Source organism: Ailuropoda melanoleuca, chromosome 3 (assembly GCF_002007445.2).
Source record: "Ailuropoda melanoleuca isolate Jingjing chromosome 3, ASM200744v2, whole genome shotgun sequence".
Lineage (NCBI taxonomy): Eukaryota > Metazoa > Chordata > Mammalia > Carnivora > Ursidae > Ailuropoda > Ailuropoda melanoleuca.
The window spans coordinates 142,642,590-142,663,931 of record NC_048220.1 but is presented as its reverse complement, the minus strand read 5'-3'; the positions used below and the strand labels follow the sequence as shown (position 1 = coordinate 142,663,931).

The window sequence follows — 21,342 nt, the reverse complement described above, 5'->3', positions numbered from 1 at the left end:
TTATCTGTAAGCAGGGTAAATAACACCCCTCCCTCTGCCTCTATTAGGTTGTTGGATTAAATGAGTCACAGGTCAGTCATCAACTGATGGTCTCAGGCCTCCATATGCACCAGTCATGACCCTCTATCTAAACGGATCTGGGCCCTTAAAATGTGTTTTGCCAGCTGGCACCACGTGGCGCGTTGTCTGTGGGGGGCACCACGGAGACACTGCAGGAAGCCGGCCTTCTGCTGCTTGGCCGCGATGCCCTGGATCCCCGGGCTGCTCACAGCACGTGGCTTCCCAGAGCCCGGCTTCCACAGTGCAGAGCGGCCATCCGCACCCAGTGGCCAGCAGCCGTGCCCAGAACCACCATGCCCTTGTAGCACAGCGCCTCTGTTGAAAGGATTTCCCTAGCAGCCTAGAGGGCAGATTTCTAGCAAGCCCAGCTGATACGGAATGGCACAACTTCTCCGCTATCCAGCCCTCCCAACAAACCCCAGGGAGGGAGGGAGGTGGCAGGTCTCCCCCGGCACAACAGCTGTTCTTCCTGTCATTCCTATATTCCTCGGCATCCTTTTTACTAGCCAACCCCCCATCACTCCAACCCCATTAGTTAGCAATGCTATTAAATTTTCCCTGTGCAAATGATTGCGTGGGTTCTCCCAAAAGTAAATCACTTAAATTGCATTTGCGATGGCCAGGCATTGTCCTGTCAGATGGCTATTACTATCTAGGCCTTGGTTTGCTTATACGTCAAACTGGGAAGAGATCTGTCCAAATACACAAAGGGTGTTCATTGTCCAAATGAGGTCACGGTAATTAGGAGACAGTGTGGACATAGCTGGTTTTCGACCTTGGCTCTGTCACGCAGCATTTGGTCTTGACAATCTACCATGCCTATGAATTAGAACGGCACTAAATAAAGTTTGTAAAGCACCTCAACTAGACAAATATTGGCCATCTTTACTGCAAACACCAATGGTTATAATTTGTATCACATTGTTAGATGAGGTAATTATTCAAACCAATGGTCCCTCAACCTGGCCACACATCAGAACCAAGTGGGGTTCGGAGTGCATGCCAGCCACATGCAAGAATCTCTACAATGCAGGGCCGGAGATCCCCCTTTTAAAGAAGCTCTGGATGGGAAACTGCAAGAGAACTCAGAGATTCCCCTCAAGATCACGGTGGCCCTGATCAGTGATGCTCTCCAGGGAAGCAGTGGGAAGGATGGTCAAGTGTGGCCTTGCCAGAGCCGCTGGGTGCGGGAGGGTCTGGATCCGTGTTCCAGAGCCAGCTGAAGGGGGGGATCAGAGCACGCAAAGGCTGAAGGGGGGATCAGAGCATGCAAAGACTGAAGGGGGGATCAGAGCACGCAAAGGCCATACAAATACATAAATGCAGTGGGGAAAATCAGGGCCATCTGATACAAAATGGGTGGATCCATACAGATGGAGAGGTGACAGCAGAACCCAGAACATGGGCTGGAATCAGACCTATTGCTGCTGGGTTTAAACAACTGGAAACTGTTTAAACAACAAACTAGGGGCGCCTGGGTGGCTCAGTCATTAGGCATCTGCCTTCGGCTCAGGGCTTGATCCCAGCGTCTGGGATCGAGCCCCACATCAGGCTCCTCTGCTGGGAGCCTGCTTCTTCCTCTCCCACTCCCCCCGTTTGTGTTCCCTCACTGGCTCTGTCAGATAAATAAAATCTTTAAAAAATAAACAACTAAGACGCACCTGTTTCTATGTACGCTATTGTGTGTGTGTGTTCAGAGACATTTAATTCCCAGTTCTGTCTGGTCTGTAAAATGACACCTCGTAGCAATTAACACGCCTAATTCCAGATCTGAAGTTTCTAACCACCAGGAGTTGGGGCTCCGGGGGTGCAACTTACTTCCAAATATTTCAAAGAGCTGGACCCCCAGCTCTTTGATAAAACAGGACTGTTAACAACTGTGCCAGCTAGGGGACGGGGACACGCAGGCTCGCCATGCCACTCTCCTGTCCGACGACACTGAAACTGGCCGTTGAGGATGAGCAGCAGCACCAGCCCCCAGGACCCTGCCTGGCACACAGCAATGTGATGCAGGATGTGGGCCCGCGGCACCTGCCTCATGAGCATCCCCTTCAGGTCCCCTAACAACAGTGCCCAAGGGAGCCCCGCTAGGGCTGCAGACGCATCTTACCTTGCCAACCGAGCCTGCACCCACCCGGGCCTCCCGGCCAACACAGCCTGCACCCACCCGAGCCTCCCGGCCAACACAGCCTGCACCCACCCGAGCCTCCCGGCCAACCCAGCCTGCACCCACCCGAGCCTCCCGGCCAACCCAGCCTGCACCCACCCGAGCCTCCCGGCCAACCCGAGCCTGCACCCACCCGAGCCTCCTGGCAGCAGAGGCATGAACGCTGCCGTCTGCGGAACAGGTGAGCCCACAGGAAGGGCTTTAGGCCTGTCGCACCAAACTACTCCCTCGAGAGCAACCTTCGCATTAAAATTCCTTTTACGAGCTGAGAATGCCGGAAATCTAACGTTTCCATTTACCCAAAAATAAGTTTGTTCCTTCCACCTCATGAAGAGTAAAACAAGATACACACATACACGTCATATTAATAATTTATTTAAATGTTCCAAGGATCCCAACCCCATTTAAAAACTAGAATTACAAAGCACTCCATTCAATAAAAGCACACAAAACCCTCACAATTAGTATCACGAGACAGCTCTCACTCTGAGAAAAAGAGAGTTTATTTCACCTTTTGTTACAAAGGCACAGAAGTCATCTGACACCTCAGATATTAACCCACCACATATTGTCGCACTGCCAATGTGCAACTTAATACAATTATTAAAGTTTACAGGATGGTTTTCCAACGACCCATAATGAGTTATAGATTCTCTCTATAAATAAAAATTAAAAGAAACACCTGACTTTAAGACCAATATAGGCATAACAGAAGGGAACTGAAAATTCCTGCAAGGGCAGTTTGTTTCTTGAGAGGAGTTAGGACTACTGCTGGCCACAGGCACAACGGACCCAGTTTTGCCAAAGAAACAGTAAAATGAGCAACTTCTAACAAAGCTAAAAAAATATATGAAAGCAGTACTGAGATCATCCACGACTGGTCTATCATTCCATCTGTCACCAATCTTCAAAAACCTGCATTTTACAGGCCAGAAGTTCTGGGTCTGGCTTTGGACACGAGGTGGGGGCCCCTGCGGGCTGCCCCCTTGGATGGTGCGGGGCCTCCTCGCCGGGTCCTCCTCACCGGGGCAGGGCGGCCTCCGCTGGGGCAGGGCCCGAGGGACCCGGGGCGGCGTCTACACTGACGTCTGGGCTGATGTCCTCACTGCTGTCTGCGCTGGCGGCCGGCTCCGCTCCGTGCTCGGCACTCGCCTCGTCCCCGGGCGGCCCACAGCTGCCCGCGCTCTGCTGGGCCACAACAGTCCCTTCCTTCTTCTTCTCTGCCGACACCTCCAGCCCCATCATCCTGAGATAATGAAGTCGTTCGTTCTTGGGCACGAAAGTCCGAATGGAGGCCTTTCCCCGCCATCCACATAACACAATGGGACACTGAAGGGTGTCTGGTTTCCTACAAAAAAGTGGCCGTGTGTGAGTATCAAGTGTCCTCCTAAGTGCTCAGGGATTCAGAGGCCATCTTTCCCCACCGATACGCCCAAAGCACTGGGAGCCATTTTAGCCTGTGACCCTACAGATGCTTTTCTCAAACGAAGACCTGCTCCTGCGCCAAGTCCTAAACGTCCTCACATGCTCATGCTGGCCAGGTTTCTTTCTAAAGCTCCTAATGGAATAACCCCCAAATCAAGAGCTCACACACACTTTCAGTACCAGCATTTCCAAATACTTCCGTCTTCTCAAAGGCGAAGACCCACCTGTGAGACCTCACGTCTGCACAGCCGGGCTGGGAGCCAGACCGCCCAGGCTGTTGCCACTCCGTGCATCCCCTCCTTTGGGTGGGGTGACCCCAACTCTTCCCGGTTACTCACATAACAGGACGGGCCCCCAGCATACCCTGTTCGCCCGTTTCCAGCATCGGTGTTATTGGGGCCCAAAGCACTCCTGCTTTCCCGAGTCTGCGCAACCCACCACCTGCTCGCCAGGCCACTGCAAGTCCCCTTTCCCTGGCGAAGATGCCAGTTACCATGTGACTCACGTGCCCCTAACCGAGGACCCTGCAGCACATCACCACTTCCCCGCAGGCGTGACTCTGCTCTCGTATTTCGGCCCCTAGAGCCCCGTTAAATTAACCCTCCATCCCCCTCTAGGCCACGCCAGGCATCAGGGCTGCGGGCGGAAGAAGGAACTAACATAGGAGGGTTCCGATCAGGTTTGGAAAAAAAAAAAAAAAAAAACCCACACACACAGTGAAAGAGCAGGGACTGAACCAATGAGAGAAAGAGAGGGAAACTCCTCAGTGCCTTTCCATTCTTCCCTGCTAAGGCCTGGACGGTACACCGAGAAAACACAAAGAGTGGAGAAGACAAGAGCCGACGGCCCCCCGCTTCTGTCTGACGATCTAGTGGCTCCGGCGGCTGCCTCTGCACACGCACCAGCTCAAAGAACTGGAGTGAGGGAGTGGAAGAGCACATGGTGTCCTTACCTTCCAGACCCGTTTCTGGGTCCCAGTCTAAACGCTTCTGCGACACCGCCCCTCATTCCCGGCCAACCCCCAGCCGTTTTCCTTTTCTTGGGTTTTCCACAAGTACGGAAGTAGGCCGAAGCCTCCCCGACTTAGACATTCTCTGAGCCGGCCGCTCGCCCCAGAAAAGCCCGTTTGCTGCGGCGCACCGCACAGGCCCGGCAAGCGCACTCTATCCCAGCTCCATGGCTCGGCCTGCGCGTGCGGCACCTCGCGTCTCTGCTCCCCCCTGCATCTTCTCTCTCCTGCCTCGCTTCCCCCCACCATCTCACGGACCCAGGCCCTCTGATACCAGCACGAGAGCCTGCAAACCCTGGTTCCCATCTACACGCCCTTCGGAGCTGCGGCATCAAGCCCGCAGCTGACGCAGCTCGGACACGCTCACGAACCCTGAAGATCCACACCTAGAATGACCTGTCCCCTCAATTTCCAAACCTTCCATACAGCGGCCTGTGTCTCCTGCTATCTATCCCACCATTTTCGAATTCAGTATGTCCTTTCTCCCCACCTTTCCCTCTACTGGATGACCCCTGAGCAACTCAAACCCAGAAGCTGACCCTGAACACTCCTGTGCCTTTGCCACCCACAGCCGGCTTCGTCTGTGCGACCTCCAAATGCAGCCCCGGGGGACCCCACATGCCCCACTCTCTCCAACCCTCGGTCCCTGGCTCCCGCCCCCCACCTCCCCTGCTGCCCCCCCTCTTGCCCCGAACCTGTCTCCCACCCGCAGACTCAGGCCCACGCACTGGCTACTCTCCTCACAGCAGCTGGAGGCCATGGAGACCATGCAGGGGGCTCGGGCCTGCCCTCCGCTGCCAGCTCCACCCTGGCTGCCTTCTAGCTCGTTCCTTCCTCAGGGCTGGTGCTGCTCAGCTTCCTTCTCACCAGTGTCTGGCCAACCACCACCTCCCAGAGAGCTGCCCAAGACTCAACATAAGCTCTCCCCCAGATCCCCCTCCAGCCCTGTGCCGTCTTCTTTCCTCCCCTTGGAAAGAGGTGGCTGTGACACGTGAAACCAGTCCTGGGACCAAATCCCGCCTCTGCCACTCCCTAGCTGAGGTGCACGGAGCACGCCGCCTGAGCTCTTCACCCACTCTGCCAAGCGCTGACCCTCGGGGCCTACACTCTGCAGACTCCGGGAGGCCGCGTGGGGACCTGTGAGCACCACGGAACAGCAGTCATGCATGAGCGAACCCCACACCCTACCTCAGAACAACACTGCCTGATGTGTGCGTAACAGGGAACCCACAGACAGGGACTGAACCCACAGTACAGACGGAAAGACTGGACCTCTCTCGGCTGTTCAACCTTTCCATTCATTCTGGTTAAGACAGACATCAGAACAGATCTCTCAGGCACAGAGCAGCAGTACTCTACATTTTACTCTCTAAATGGCAATACATCTGACTTAGACTGAATATTCTCTAAGAAAGTACTTTGATGATGACATATTTGTCCTAAAATTTCTACAACACTGTCTTTAGGACAATGCTCCTCAAAGGCTTCCATGACCATCCACAGTCCCCCCACTGGTAGGAGGGCCCACACTTACGTAGGGTCCGGTTCGTACTTCAGGACGATGCTCCCCTTGGCTGGAAGAGAAACAGACATGTGTTGGGGAAGCCTGCCTGTCACCAGCGCTGTCTTTGTGTCCAGCATTGCAGAGAGAGCAGTAAACAATCCGCACTCTTGGTCTCCAGAATCTCCATGGAGACGAGAGGACTCTCCTAAAAACATAGGACCACCAGCAAACCGAAGACCACGTGGGGCGGTCCCAGCAACGTGGCAGGGGACTGCATGAGATCACTCAGGGGTTTAGGCGAAGAGACTCAGTCTCTCTCAGCAGCAGGGAGACGGGGATTAACTACTCGTTAATTCTCAAAATTCAAGATGAAACAAATAATTGCTTCAACTTCCAGGAACAGCACAAAACACACATAAAAATTGTCAAAAATTATACTGCAATCATCTAAATGTAGGGATTGAAACAGAAAACAAGCACAAACGGTCCCTTCATCCTTTAAAATAATCTCTACTTTAAACGCAGCTCCTGCCTGAGACACAAGCACAGATTCCGCCCCGTGTGCTTTGTAGCCTTCGGTTTCAGACACAAAACATAAAACCACATAATTGCAGTAACTTGATTTGTGCAGTTTTTGTGCCAGCTGAGCCAGAAACAGTGAACAAAGTTATAAAAAATAAACAAGAATGAAAAGAAAAACAAAATTAGAATTCTCGGTAGAATTATTTTTGTTCTTAGGTGAAAATATCACTAGAATAATTTCAAGTGAAAGTTTATATAAACATGAAAACAACAACGTGACCAAGGATCTATTTTGGGGGGGCTGGCTAAGCCGCAGGAGAAGCCGGCAACACCCGCATCCTGCTTCAACCCGGCTGATGAAATGCCAACCCAACACGACAGCCTGTGCCGGTTAGTGTCCTCCAGCTCGTGACGGGACGCAGACGAGCCCGCGCACCAGCCGTGCCCTGCGTCCCTGCGTCCCTGCCCTGGAGGCCTGCTTGGCCGTGGGCACTCGGGACTCTGGCTAACGACACCTGCAGACACCTGTGGGCTGGTGGGAGGCACAGGCCTCCACCAGTGCCTGGGGAAGCAGGGCAACCTGAGGGGTGCCTCTGGCCCTGGGTATGCTGACATGTGCCTTCTGTCTCCACAAAACCCTCTGGAAGCTGACAAGAGTCAGTAGAAAGCCACGATGTATTAAAATTTAAGACTGAAAAGCTCTAACAAGCTTGCACACCCACATCTTCGTTGTCTTTAGGACAAGTCACACCTCTATGCAAGTCCAGCTGCTTACCCAAGTCCTTGGCTTGGCTGTACGTCTCACTGCTAAGTTTTCTAAAAAATGGATTTTCTTGGGTTAATAGAATTTTAACATCTTCTATTGATACGGTGATAATTCTTGAATTAATAAATGGATACAGCGTGTATATTCCCTGTGGGAATAAAGAGAGGCCACCATCACGAATGAGAACAATCACCCGCTATCCCGGGGCCTTTCCACACGCCACGTCCAGCCCCCACCTCCCTGCAGAGGTGGACACCCCTGGGGGGTGTTGTAAGCAGACGCGCCCCTGGGGTAGAGTGCGCAGGCCGCAGGCGCCAGGCCAGCTGCGGGGCACCCACGCCCATGGGTTTACCACCGGCTGCCACTACCAAGTCTATGTCCCAAATTACCTCCTGTGCCAAGCGAAAAGCACAATCAAACTCTTCACCACTGTTATTCCGACACCACACTTTTATCCCCGTGTTTATGACCTGTAAGCGAGACAGGAAGATGACACACACATATAAATAAAAGCTGAATAATCAATTAAAATAATCCCTTCTACCCCAAGGAGGCAGAGCTGTGAGCAGGTGTGGGCAGAGAAGGGAAGAAGAATCGGAAAAGCGTTATAAGTCGCCTGACCAAAGTAGGGCTTCTCGTAGCCTCCCTGATGCTCTCAGATGATGCTGGTCTAGTGCGGCTAGTTTGGACCAGTAAATCACCAGAGCAGACATCAAAGCAGGCAAGCCGGGGCCCCCTGCCCGCTGCGCACACGCCGAGCCGGTGCCAGGGGCGTGCGAGCTAGACCAGAAGCCCCCGCGGCCTGGCCACGCGCACCTTCATCCGCTCGCTGTTGTTCACCAGCACATTCCTCAGCTCCTTGGAGACCATGTAGAGCTGCCTCTTCTTCCCTTCCGTCGTCCTAGTCAACAAATTCATCTTTGGGAACGAAGGATCCAACGCATAAAACTTCCTATGAACAAGACACAGCTGCTTACGAGTGTGGTTCAAACAGGAACAGGTGGCCTCCAGCACGCTCTCTCCCCCGACAGCACTTGGTTTCTCATCTGTGGCTCAGGACACACGCACTCTGCCATGCACACCCACCGTCCACTCTTGATCGAGTTCACCAGAAACAACTAGAGCAGGGACCCTCACTGACAAGTACAACTTTCCTTGCTCACCTGCTGCTCCAGTGACCTAACACCTAGGCCCACTGAGAAAGGTTCGGAGCCACAGGGCAGCGCCAAGTGCCCACCGTGGTGAATGGATACTGAGACTTGACTAAGCAGGAAGAGATGAATCGGAGCCTGTTATCCTAAGCACCTTCCCCCTCTGTTCCACCCAGAAGTTTCCAGTTGGGGTCCCCAACCTCCCACCCAGACCCACTCCCCACGTCCCACACAGGACCTGAGCAGGTGGCCACGGATCTGGAAGCTCTGCTGGGGAACTGACATTCAGGCCGCAGTCCAGTCCCCACTCCCCCCAAACCTCTCGCCTCTCTGGCGGCTCACCATACACTCTCTAAAGTGTCACCCAGCTCTACCAAGCCGTTACGAGGGGGGAAAAAAGACGCTATATAGAACTAAATAAAAATATATGGCCAAATGTGACCAGTTACACGTTTATAACAAGAATTTATTAAGCTGAATTCATCCTTACTGAATAGGTGGAAATAATGGATCATCTTCGGGAATAAATACAAACGGATCTTCTTTAAATCCAAACAACTTCATTTTCTTAGATGGAGGAGGACTGAGGAAGGAATCAGGACAAGACACATGCACCATAATCAGCCCTAAAGCGACACGCCAGCAGCGCACTCCCCCTGCCCACCAGCCCTCCTCCTCAGCCCTGTGAGGCCTGGGCTCTCCGCACACACTCGACGCCCCGCCCACCGCCGCCACACACAGTGGCACCCACCTGCCGCAGGACGGCCCCACGTCCCTGCAAGCTAAGGGGCTGGAAGACAGGAGGGTGCAGACAGAACCCCTTCTCTTACCCACACACTCCGTCCTTCTTACTTCCGCTGTTCTCTACATTCTCATTTCTTTCTGTTATGTCTGTGTCGTCGAGCCCACTGATGGCTTTACTTTCCGGCTCAGTGGGGTCCGCAGCGGCTCCTTCTGTGGGGTGCACAGGGCTGGACCGCACAGGCTCTCTGGGCTCCACTGGCTCACCCTGCAGCTGCAACAGGGGGCACGTGAGTCTACACTCCAAGCACAACCCACTTTACACTGCCGCAAAAAAATGAACACTCGCTACACAAAACCCATCGTATTTCTTTTTTTTAAAAGATTTTATTTATTTATTTGACAGAGATAGAGACAGCCAGCTAGAGAGGGAACACAAGCAGGGGGAGTGGGAGAGGAAGAAGCAGGCTCCTAGCAGAGGAGCCTGATGTGGGGCTCGATCCCCTAACGCCGGTATCACACCCTGAGCTGAAGGCAGACGCTTAACCGCTGTGCCACCCAGGCGCCCCAACCCATCGTATTTCTCTACGGCATTTGACATATAGAAGGCAACAGGATGTTTTGGAAATATCTTAAGTCTACTTAAGTCTAATCTGGGGCACTGTTTCCACCTCAATCCCATCAAGGGCACGCACAGGCTACTTCCCAGTGAACGCCGACAAGGCAGCCCGCTCATCTTCATTCCGAGACGCTACCGCGCACCCGCACTGTGTCAGGCGCGCTCAAGGACATACGCGGGCCAGACACGATCCCCGGAACAGCAGGCGGGGCCAGGACACGTGTGTAAGTAACTGCAGCCTGGGGAGGCCAGTGCCACCGCCCCGGATATAGGGCACCTGGATACAGGGCCCCAGGAACGGAAGGCAGGCACAGGTGTCCCAGTAACAATCTGGCTTGAAGAACAAAACAGCTGACTTACTGGAACTGCTTCATACACATTTTATACAAAATATTATATAAAAAATTATTTAAAATGACATGTCCTAACAAGTCACAGGCAGGTGAATTTAGGACACTTGGGCACAGAAAAGTGAAACACACTCCCCACGGTCACAAAGCTCTAAAGCAGCCGAGCTGGTGGGACTCCATGCTATGCAACACTGCCTCCCGGAAAATACCTTTACTTCAAGGTAAAAGACAACAGAGACAAAACAGTCATCCGAACACCCTGCCTGGTGGCAACGGCCTGTGCCCTGCCTGCCCCCTCCGGCTCCTGGAAATGCTAGTCCTTCTCCCTCACCCCGTCTCAAGTGCCCCCTCCCCACCACGCGGCTTCTGTGCCATCTCTGCTGAGCGCCACCCGCACGCTGTCAGCTCGGCTTGCCCGGCTGGAATGCCAGCCCTGTGCTTACAGGTCTGCACACTTCTGCGTCGGGGCGTCCTGAAGACAAGGGCTCTACCTGAGCTGTCCCCGTGTGCAGGGCAAGTGGCCAACACCTACCTCCTCAGTGGAGGGAACGAGGAACCAAGGAACCGGGACAACAACAGGGAAGGCCAGGCGGACTACCACTACCGGAGCGAGTGACAGCAAGCCCTTCTCCACAGCCGCACCCCACACCAGAGCGGCAGACGCCAAGGAAGTCCAAGGCTCCTCTATGTAGACGGTCCCAGAACAAACACGTCCACACAGCCCGAGGGCGAGGCAGCCAGCGCTGGGCACACACCACTGGCTCGACCCCCGCCCTGTGCAGTGCTAGAGCCGTGAGCTGGGCCAGCTTTCTCACTGCTTCCATGGTGACCAGTGCAAGGAAGAGGAATCTCAGACTGTAAGTTCACGTGGTTTTAAAAACTTAGTATGAAAGCACGGAAAATACCTCGTTAATAACTTCTTATATGATCACAACAAATTAAAATTTTAAGTCTACTGGGATGAATAAAATATTAATTTCGCTTTTTTTCTTGTACTTTTTTTATCTTATTTTTTCAAGATTTATTTATCTGAGATAGCGCACGCATGGAGTGGTGGGAAGAGGGAGAAGCAGACTCCCCACTGAGCAGGAAGCCCAATGTGGGATTCAATCCCAGGACCCTGGGATCATGACCTGAGCTGAAGGCAGACCAACGGAGGCACCCAGCGCCCCTATGTGCACTCTGAAAAGTGGCTGCAAGAACATGGAAGTTATACATGTGGCTGGAACTCCACGTCGGTGACAAAGCTGTTCAGAGCTCCCGACCCTGGAGTCCGGGACCGAGGAGAGTCCGGAACAGCACGCAGAGTGAAACACTCCAGCCTCCCGCAACCAGCACGGTGCCTGCCCGGAAGTGCCAGGTCCACTCCTCGGCCCGTGTGAGGCCTTACACTCAGACGTTCATGTAGGTTAGCCATATCCCAGGAATGCTTTCCTTTCTGCCTCTCAAAGTCTAAGCATTCTTTGTCCTCCTTCATAAGCATTCATCTGAAAGAAACACTGACCTTCAGACCGTGATCCCAGCCATGTTCTGACATTATGGAAAGGCTGAGGTACGAACTAGTGAAATAAACGTCATATTGATAAAGAGGAGGACAGCAAGTACTACGTGGCAATACTCAACAGGCTGCCCTCCTACTCACCCTCTCCGCTTCAGGGCCTCCTACAACAACCCAGGAGGCAGGTGATTCATTAGGATGGCTCGTGCCTTCTCTGTCTCCTTTTCCGCCAGGACTGGACAAAGTCTCTATCACTATCCCTCACAGCCAAAGGGAAGACAGACTGGCCTGAGGCCGGCAGAGTTCTGTCAACATGCAGTGGGCTCAACTGAACCAAGCCCAAGGGAACAGAGCACAGAAGCCAGCTTGGGGGGCTCTGACTCTGAGCCACAGAGGAGTCATTATGTCTTTCCAATTTTTATTAAAGAGCTGGACTTAAGATGCAGAAGGAATGTAATCCCCCAAGTCTGCCTTTTTCATGCATCTATCCCTTTAAGACATTGCCGCTTTTTGGAAAACTCAAAATTTAAATGGATCTCTGCCCCACTACACACATGCCCATGCTCAGCTGTTCTCCACACCCAAAAAATGTTCCAATGACCACTGTCACCACCTGCCCGGAATGCACAGAAAGCTTACACGATATGCCACATTATCTCAAAAAATGCTTACCTTTGGTGGACGTTTATTCCATGGCATTGAAGATTTTTTCACTAATACTGCCACAAAGAACCCTCCAGTATTTTGATGATGTGGTAATATCCTAAGACTGAAAAGAAAACAAAAATCAAAAAACCCTACAATGTGCTTTTTCACTCAAAATACACTCTTTTAGTATTAAGACAAAAACTGCAAAGATGACCTGTGACAGAGAAATCATGTCTTCAGGTCAGTATTCATGCAACCCTCACTCCTGGGACGGCCAGCGTGTACTGTGCACACAGTTAAGGTGGCATGCAAAGTTCGAGCGTTTGGGTCCTCATCACCTGCAGTATTTACGAATGCTCAATGCCAGCAGCCAAAAGGAAATGAGAACTTCTTTCTGGCTGGCAAGGTCACATATCTTAGGTCAGCCACATGCACGGCCCAGGCCTTGCAGGAATGCCAGAGGGCCCCAACTCCCCACCTTCCCAACCCTCGGCAAGTCCCACAAACTCACCAACGCTCTAGGTGCATCGCCTGTAACTTCTCCGGGTCCTTTGGTGGGAACATGGTGGGCCGGATCTGGGTATGTCTGCTGTGAGGAACACCCTCCCACTCCGTAAACCACTGTCCGTCTTTTGTCATTACCTGCAAACGGAGAGGGCAGGACTCCAAATCAGCACACTGACTAATAATAAGAAAATCACAGGGTGCTCACGTAAATGCTCTCAAACATGATACACGGCAGCTCTCACTGCTCCCCAAAGCTGAGGCTGTGTGGGAAGAGGAAAATGAGACGATCTTGTATTCCATCAGACAGAACCATCATTTTGTAAAAGAGCATTTTCCATGTAGGTTTTGTTTTTGTTTTGTTTTGTTTTAAACAAGCCTCAGGTTGTTTCTGGCTTAAAATTGAAAAGTAAATTGTTTCATATTGGAAACGAAGCTTGAATCCCAGCCAGTAATAAAAATACAGCAGAGCTACACTTACAGGGTAATACACAAAACTGATTTCTCATTGCAGAATAAAGGCAAAGAAACTTTCCCATTTCCAGAGAAAAACAGCTGTAGAACCGTACCGTTTGTCATTCAACAGAATTTTGAAATTAACTCTAAACCAAGACTGACTGTACCACCAGAAGTCGTATTTACTGACATTACCCAAATGCGGCCGCTGTGCAACGGTCACGACTCTGACCAGCCCGGCCAGTTGTAGCTGCTCTCAGGAGCCAGAGTTCTCCCAGAAAGATTACCTTCCAATGTGTGATGCCAGGCATCCATTTTAGTCCTGGCAGCTCAGAAGACACGTCAGCAAGCTCCAAAGCACCTACGTACAAAAAAAAAAAAAAAATTTCCGCATTGTGCCCAGTGAAAAAAACCAGATGCGAAAGATCACACAGCGTGTGGTTTTATTTCTACAAAATGCCCAGGGAGAGCAATTCCACACCGACGGAAGGAAGGGCAGTGGTTCCTGGGGCAGGGGCGGCACAGGCAGTGAGCGCACACGGGCCCGCAGAACACTTCGGGGGGGGGGGGGCAGAAACAGCCTAGGCCTGGCCTGTGGGGATGGCTGTGCGCAGAAACTCACTAGCGGTCACTAGTCGTACCCTTAAAACGACAGACACTGTGGCACATGAGTTACCACACAGTAAACAAGCGGCAGCTGCAGAGTCCTACGGTGCGCCTGACGTGAGACCCGTGGCAGTGGCGCACGCGCCCCCAAGAACACACCACGAGGCTAGGACTTCGAGCACTCGATCCACTCCTGGCTTCTAGACACACGCCAGTTAGAGGACATGGGTCTTAATGCTTTTACGTCTAGTAAACAACCAGAACAAAAAAGGAACATTTGAAGTGAACTTTGAAAATTTCTAAACATTCTGTTTCAGGCCCAAGTTAGTTTTCTAAACTTGCCCAAGAGGGCAACAGTCCAGCTCTAAAAACACTGTGTCCACAGGGACAGCATCATAAGAAGCTGTAACATGGGGCCACGAAGGGAACCCTTTCAAACATGCCTCCAACCACAGATCACAGATACAGACTGGAACCCTGCACAGAAGAGAAAATCCAACAAAGCTCCGCAGATGCTATGAAACACTCAGATGATTATAAAAATAAAGCAAAAAAGTCCTCAAGGAAGAGATGTCCTCGTAAGAAATCTTTGACAAAAGCACTGTGCTGACTTGTACTATTCTATCTAAATATTCTTACTTCTAAAACCAAACACTAAATAATAATGCGGGTTGGCAGAAATTAGCTTTGTCCCCCACGCCCTGCCCAGGCAGGGCTCAGCAGTGACTCCCCACCAGCGTGGGGGTCAGGAGATGCCGATGCTGGCCCCAAGTGTGCAGACTGAATGCCTATCAGCCACCCTGCCTGCAGCCAGGTCTGAGCTCCTTCAGGTAGGGCCCACACCCCTCCCAAATCCTCAGTCACTGTCACGTACAAGGCTCAGCAAAGGACTATTCTTCCACGAAGCCATGCATACACATGCTGCCTCTGACAGATGATGGAGATGGAGTGTACGCGGCAGTGTGAAACCACCACATGCAGAAAGATGGCTGTCACAGCAAACTGAGAGTGGACCCCCACCTGCCCAGTAAGAAAATGACACAGCAGAGGACAGCCACGGTTACAGTCACCACTCAATGCCATCAGTCCTTCTCTTTACATGCCTTTGAAATGAAGTCCCACCACAAACATAGAGACCACGACCCTGCAAAGAACACCATTCAGAAATCACGCCTTTACGTAGGCCAACTTAATCATAGCCAAACAAAATAAAAACAACATACTAAATTCCAATCTCAAGGACACCAAAGTTGAGAACCACTAGAGAGCAAACTACACAGCACAGGCCAGTCAGCACTGCAAACAAGGTAACTAGAAGCCGAAACAGCTGTGGATACTTGTCTCAGTGTTTACGTTCCAACTTCCTTCATATACACATGTGTAGCAAATGTGGAAACATTCTATTCTGGAATCCTAATTTAAAATTCCTCATTATAGCCTTTAAGGAGAGTATGATGGGAAAGTTAACTTATCAGTAAAAACTTATGTAAGAGGAAATATTTTACATCAAACCATCACGGAAATTGTTGTTTAAAAACATTTCACCCCATCTGTCCGGTTTCCTGTATAAAACAGTGTGCTACGACCTCACGCCTGTTAGGATGGGGACTATCAAGAAAGTGGAAAGAAACAAGAGCCGAGCCGGCAAGGACGTGGAGAAGTGGGAACCCTTGTGCTCTGTCGGTGGGAATGTAGAACAGTATGGGGGAACCCCCAAAACAAACAGAATTATCATATCATCTGGCAATTCCACAAGTTATACACCCCAAAACCTGAAAGCAGGGTCCCGAAGAGCTACCAGTGCAGCCATGGTATCACGGCACGAGTCACGAGAGCTAGAACGGGGAGCACCTCAAGCGTCCATGGACAGAGAAGAGGGCAGACAGAACGTGGCACATGTACACAGTGGGCGTCTCCAGCCCTCCCAGCGGCTACAACATGGAGCAGCCTTCAGGACGGTGGGTTAGGTGGAATAAGCCAGTCAACAAAAAGATAATTCTGGTCTGATCCCATCCGTGAGATCCCTAGTGATCAAACTCAGAGACAGCAGAGGATAATGGGATGGGAAAACGGGGAGTTGTGTCATGGGTTCATAATTTCAGTTTTACAACATAAACATCTCTAGAGAGATCGGCTACACAACATGAGTGTTCTTAACACTACCAAAACACACATTCATGAATAGTTAAAATGACAGTCAACTTCAAGTTGCAAGTCTTTTACCACAACTAAGATTTTTTCAAAGAACCACTGTGATAAGGACTGACCTAATCTTTCAAACTTAACAGATACCAAATAGGCAATCCTCCTAATTCATTATATATGACAAACCCATGACACAGGCATGTTTGTAAGTAAGGGTAGCTCACTTCAGGGTTTACAGGTTAATCATACTAGCAAACGCCCAGGAAAAGGTCTGCGTAAATATATACTATAGCAATAAACAACATTTTTGAAAATGTCATACTTTATTATCGCACACGCTTACCTTCACTTTTTTCCAGCAAAGACGCTATGACTGCCTCATCTTCAATGGGGTTTAGCGAACACGTGGAGTACACCATCCTACCGCCTTCCACCAGCTGCTCAGCACCTCGAGTTGCGATCCGCAGCTGCAAGCTAAGGGTCGGATACGAGGTCACCCCGGGACCAAACATATCCAGGCAGCACACACAGCACCCATTATACCACACATTTATTACATGTTTTTATGACAGGCTTACGATAAAACACAAAATACAAAATAAACAATTCCCACAAAAAAATCTTTAAGGTTCTCAATGAAGTTCCAATAAACCCATATGCAGTGTTTCGTATCAACCAAAAAAACATCTCTCTATAAACACGTTTACTATTCTGTTAGCCCTTCCCAACAAGCCGAAAGCAAAGCACAAAGCTGATTAGTGACTGACGTCAATATACCGTGTGAGTTCCACCACTAAAAGCCTCCATACCTGTACACATTATCTGACTTTACTTTTTCTTTTTTTTTTAATTTATTCGACAGAGAGAGACAGCCAGCGAGAGAGGGAACACAAGCAGGGGGAGTGGGAGAGGAAGAAGCAGGCTCCCAGTAGAGGAGCCTGATGCGGGGCTCGATCCCAGAACTCCGGGATCATGCCCTGAGCCGAAGGTAGACGCTTAACGACTGAGCCACCCAGGCTCCCCTATCTGACTTTTCTAAGAAAAACTTATATCCCTTAGTACATTCTAATCCTATTATCTATTTCACACACACACCAAAAAACAGTTAGAAAGTATTGTAACAGAGAAACAAAATTTGCCGGAGTTATTTATGACGAATATTCATTAGTACGCTGTAGACCACCCACAGTTCTACAATTAAGAAGGTAAAATGCTGGGGCGCCTGGGTGGCTCAGTTGGTTAAGCGTCTGCTTTCAGCTCAGGTCATGATCCCAGCGTCCTGGGATGGAGCCCCATATCGGCGAACCTGCTGAGTAGGGAGCCTGCTTCTCCCTCTCCCTCTTTCTGCTGCTCCCCCTGCTTGTGTGCTGTCAAATAAATAAATAAAAAATAAAAAAATAAAGAATGTATAATGCTAATGTTAAATGAAAAAAAGAATCCAGAGTTCTGCAGATCATACACTGCAGACTGATATGCTAACATCCCAATACACAGAAAAACACTACAGTGCACCAGACAATACAGAAGCTATCTGTGAGTTATGAGATCTTCTTTTCCTTCTAACTTTCAAGAATTTTCCAAATTGTCTTTAAAGACAATAAATATTTGAGATCAAATGCTAAGCAAAATAATTCAACACAAAAGAACAGAAAACAGAAGAAGAAAGATGAGTAGGACAGTAAAAGGTAAGTGGTCATTTCACGGAAAACAGAGGTCTTGAAATGTTACAGGAAATTGTCATAAAAGGCACTTTTAATTAATAAAAAGCAATTTTAATAAATTTAATAAATAATAAATTCAGTTCATTTGAATGAACTGAAATGTACAGTCATCAGTTTACTATTCTGAAGAGGTTCTGAAAACAACTATTTTTGATATGTACACAAACTCTCTCAAAAGGTGACCATTAACAACTCCAGCTCCAGGTGGTGTCCCCAAACACAGCAATAGCCCTCCCCTGCTCCTGTGGGACAGCCCACCAGATACAGTCTGACTCACCCATGCAGCTGCCCCTCCCCTGCTCCGTGTGGGACAGAGAGCCCACCAGATCCAACTCACCCATGCAGCTGCAAACTGTTCAAGGTCGTCCACTTCTTCCAGACATCGATGTTTTTTCTCATAGTACCATCTCCACTAGAAAGGAAGATATTTAAGACATTAAAAACTCTGTCCAGGTAGACCAATTAGAGTTTAACAATTATGTCATATTCCAGCTAAACTACAAGACGGGTATTTTTATTATTATAAACACCAATTAGAACATCATCTAAATTCTCACAAACTACCAACTTTAACTTTCTATTTCTGCTTTTGGGACATTAATGACATTAAACTTTTAAATTATACTTTAATTTCAATTAGATAAGGAAATAACAGAATTGAACAGATAACCTCGTTTAAGACTTAAAGAGGTATCAATTTGCTTCCATTTAAGAGAAATACTAGCAAAACTGATTTTCAGACCTAGGACACAACCGTGAAGACATCTGGATTCTGTTACTTAACAAGTCGGTTAATCAACAGTGGCATTTTAATCAGACTTACATGAATAATGATAAACTTACACTCATAAGGGATTTTCCACAGCAAATCCAATTAAGCCAATAGCAAGATTTTTCTATGCATCAGTTAAACATTTTTAATTTTCTAATTTTACTTAATGAAAATTATTTCCATGTAAATTTTATAATACAGACTTGATCAATTCACCTTTCTGTCCACGTCTAACATTACCCCTTTTTTTACAGGGTAATTCCTAGATCTGCTGGCTTTCTGTAGAGTAAGCTCCCTCCGATGGTCTGGTTAACTTGAGGGGAAGGAGGTGTAGAAGGATGAAAATGCCCTATGAGATATAATGGCTTTCAAATGACATCCCTTGCTGGTACAATGGTGGCTTAAAATTATACCATAATATTTAGGACTGCCTCAGCTTACAACTCGGTGCTCATAAGGTCCCTGCATTCTTCAAGATGACACGAGAAGTGAGTTATAGGTTTCTGGTCAAAAGAGCACAGGAATGGGAAAACATCCGATCTAAAGGAAAGATCAGACAACTGTGGCTCATGACCCATTTTAAGTTTTATTTCACAGGGCGTTCTTGCAAGAATTTTAAAGCACCATCCTACTCATAATGACGACTTACTGTTATCACAATGAGTTCTGTCTGCCACAGGCAGACAATCTGCTGTGGTTTAAACAAGATGGATTGTGGTATCAGGCGTCTTATGTAACCATCGTGTTCCGTGCTAACAATAGTTTTGCGGTGATTTCTGCACTCCGAGCTCGACAAATTCATGTGCTCACAAGGTGACTATGGCCTACGTCACTGCCTCTAGGAACTTAAAAGAGGTCTAAGTTTTCTCCTTTTCTTTCTGGAAAAACTCAGTTATTCAGTTGTGCCATAAAATTATCTTACAGGTAAACGCTAAAAATCTTACACTTATACATAAAATTTGAAGAAATGTATGTGTACAAATACAGGCACAGTGAGTTTCTCAAAGGTCTGAACTCCTCTAAATTGCACTGTGCTGAATAACAGAAGCTTTGTCATAAAAACGCAGTGTGATTCCTTATCACTCCACAACGAGGCGGAATTGGGAATGGGGACACTTGGGAGAAACAATCATTCCTAATGATCATCTCCTGGAATGACTAGGCAGAGCTTACGATGCTACAACCCTCTCGGGGATTTCTTTTACCCTTGTGAAGATTACAGAACCATCCCATCTTGTGTCTTTGTTCCAAACCCTGGCCCTGCTGTGCTGGGTGGCACTAAAATTTTGAGTGTGTGTCTTCTAATTTAGGGTCACAGAGTCTGTGTCTTCAGAATACCAGCTGCCATGAAAACGATGTGTACGACTCTGTGAATATTTTTGTATGCAAATTCATGTTGGTCTACATTCGACTTGATTTCCTTAGTGGATAGTAGGCTTTTTGGTCTCTTAATAACATAAATACCTGCAAGGGACATCACATAAGATGCGATCGTAGAAGAGAATCTCTTTCCTCCCGTTCACATCTATTTTGAGTCTAGGTATGCTGGACGCATCGTGGTTGACCACCATGATGCAGGGGCTGCTCAGCCTCTTGGCCTGATGAACGAGCAGATAGCAACGCTTGTTGTCCACATCATTCGCGATGACAAACCCCTCTGAGAACACAAAGTTACAGGGGCAGGTGAGATGCAGCATAAGTAGAATAATTTTCTGAAATACATAAACTCCTGGTTGGCAGGTGAGAAGCAGCAATTCACCAAACTTACGACCCAAGCATAAGATTTGCCAGAATAAGCAAAGTAGTCCAAAAAGATGGCTCAGCATAGATTTTTATGATCACATAAAATTCCAAAACTGCAAGATTTATTTTTTCAATTACTGAACAATTATTCACTTTGTAACAATTATTATGCCAAAAATGTCTTTTTTATTGTTTTTAATAACAATTAAAATGGAGAATGAGGGGAGTGCGAAAGGGTAGAAGGCAACAGAATCCCCTGACAAGTGCTTAAAATACTGCACATGTATGCTGGGCCTCCATTCTAGAACCTGTGAATCAGGTGTCTGGGGTGGGGCCCAGGCTCCTCCTGAAGGCTGCCTGGGAGATTCTGGTCTGAACCCCTGGCTAAGACCGGGGTGCCACCTCTTCTCATTTCTGGTTCCACCACTGGCAAAAAGGCACATATGCCTAAAAACATTTTATAGTCAAGATTGCTCTTAAAAAAATATGAAATGCAAAACATTAATAATAGAAAGAGTCTCTTTACCACTAATTTGGAAAAAATAATTAAAAACAGAAAATAAAGAAGACTTTATAACAAAGTTATTTGCCACAGAAAAAACACTTAGAACAAACAAAGCAAGCATGCCCATGAGAACAGGAGAGCAGGTGGCTTGAACAAAGGAAGGGGAAAGAGAAGAAGATAAAACGTTGGAAGAGTAACAGCACCACAGGCAGACGTCCTCAGAGAACCCTGAGAAAGGAGCACCAGCGACACTTCGATAGCTGCCATGGTCTGAGCCCTCTGCACGCTCAGAACACCCCCAAGTCCAGGCTGGTGCCCATTTCACACATGAAGTCCAATACTGTCGCCTACCATGGTGGGATGTGAAGCTGGCAGGCCTGAGAGCAGCTCTACACGACACTCTACTGCATCTCGCTTGGACAGTGAGTAA

General features: G+C 48.9%; 1 protein-coding gene across 1 annotated transcript in view; it reads right to left on the bottom strand.

Moving 5' to 3' along the window:
* Nucleotides 1–2,712: 2,712 nt before the first annotated feature.
* The window catches only part of NSUN2 (NOP2/Sun RNA methyltransferase 2), a 28,537-nt gene continuing 9,907 nt past the window's right edge, over nucleotides 2,713–21,342 (bottom strand). The window contains exons 8-20 of the mRNA XM_002923421.4: nucleotides 20,129–20,321; nucleotides 18,230–18,304; nucleotides 16,515–16,645; nucleotides 13,708–13,781; nucleotides 12,972–13,102; nucleotides 12,485–12,581; nucleotides 9,435–9,619; nucleotides 9,095–9,187; nucleotides 8,270–8,405; nucleotides 7,843–7,923; nucleotides 7,463–7,601; nucleotides 6,196–6,235; nucleotides 2,713–3,575 (exon numbers count right to left, since the gene is read on the bottom strand). Of these exons, the coding sequence (XP_002923467.3) occupies nucleotides 3,248–3,575; nucleotides 6,196–6,235; nucleotides 7,463–7,601; nucleotides 7,843–7,923; nucleotides 8,270–8,405; nucleotides 9,095–9,187; nucleotides 9,435–9,619; nucleotides 12,485–12,581; nucleotides 12,972–13,102; nucleotides 13,708–13,781; nucleotides 16,515–16,645; nucleotides 18,230–18,304; nucleotides 20,129–20,321 (1,703 nt within the window). The 3' untranslated portion in view covers nucleotides 2,713–3,247. The remainder of the gene's footprint in view (nucleotides 3,576–6,195; nucleotides 6,236–7,462; nucleotides 7,602–7,842; nucleotides 7,924–8,269; nucleotides 8,406–9,094; nucleotides 9,188–9,434; nucleotides 9,620–12,484; nucleotides 12,582–12,971; nucleotides 13,103–13,707; nucleotides 13,782–16,514; nucleotides 16,646–18,229; nucleotides 18,305–20,128; nucleotides 20,322–21,342) is intronic.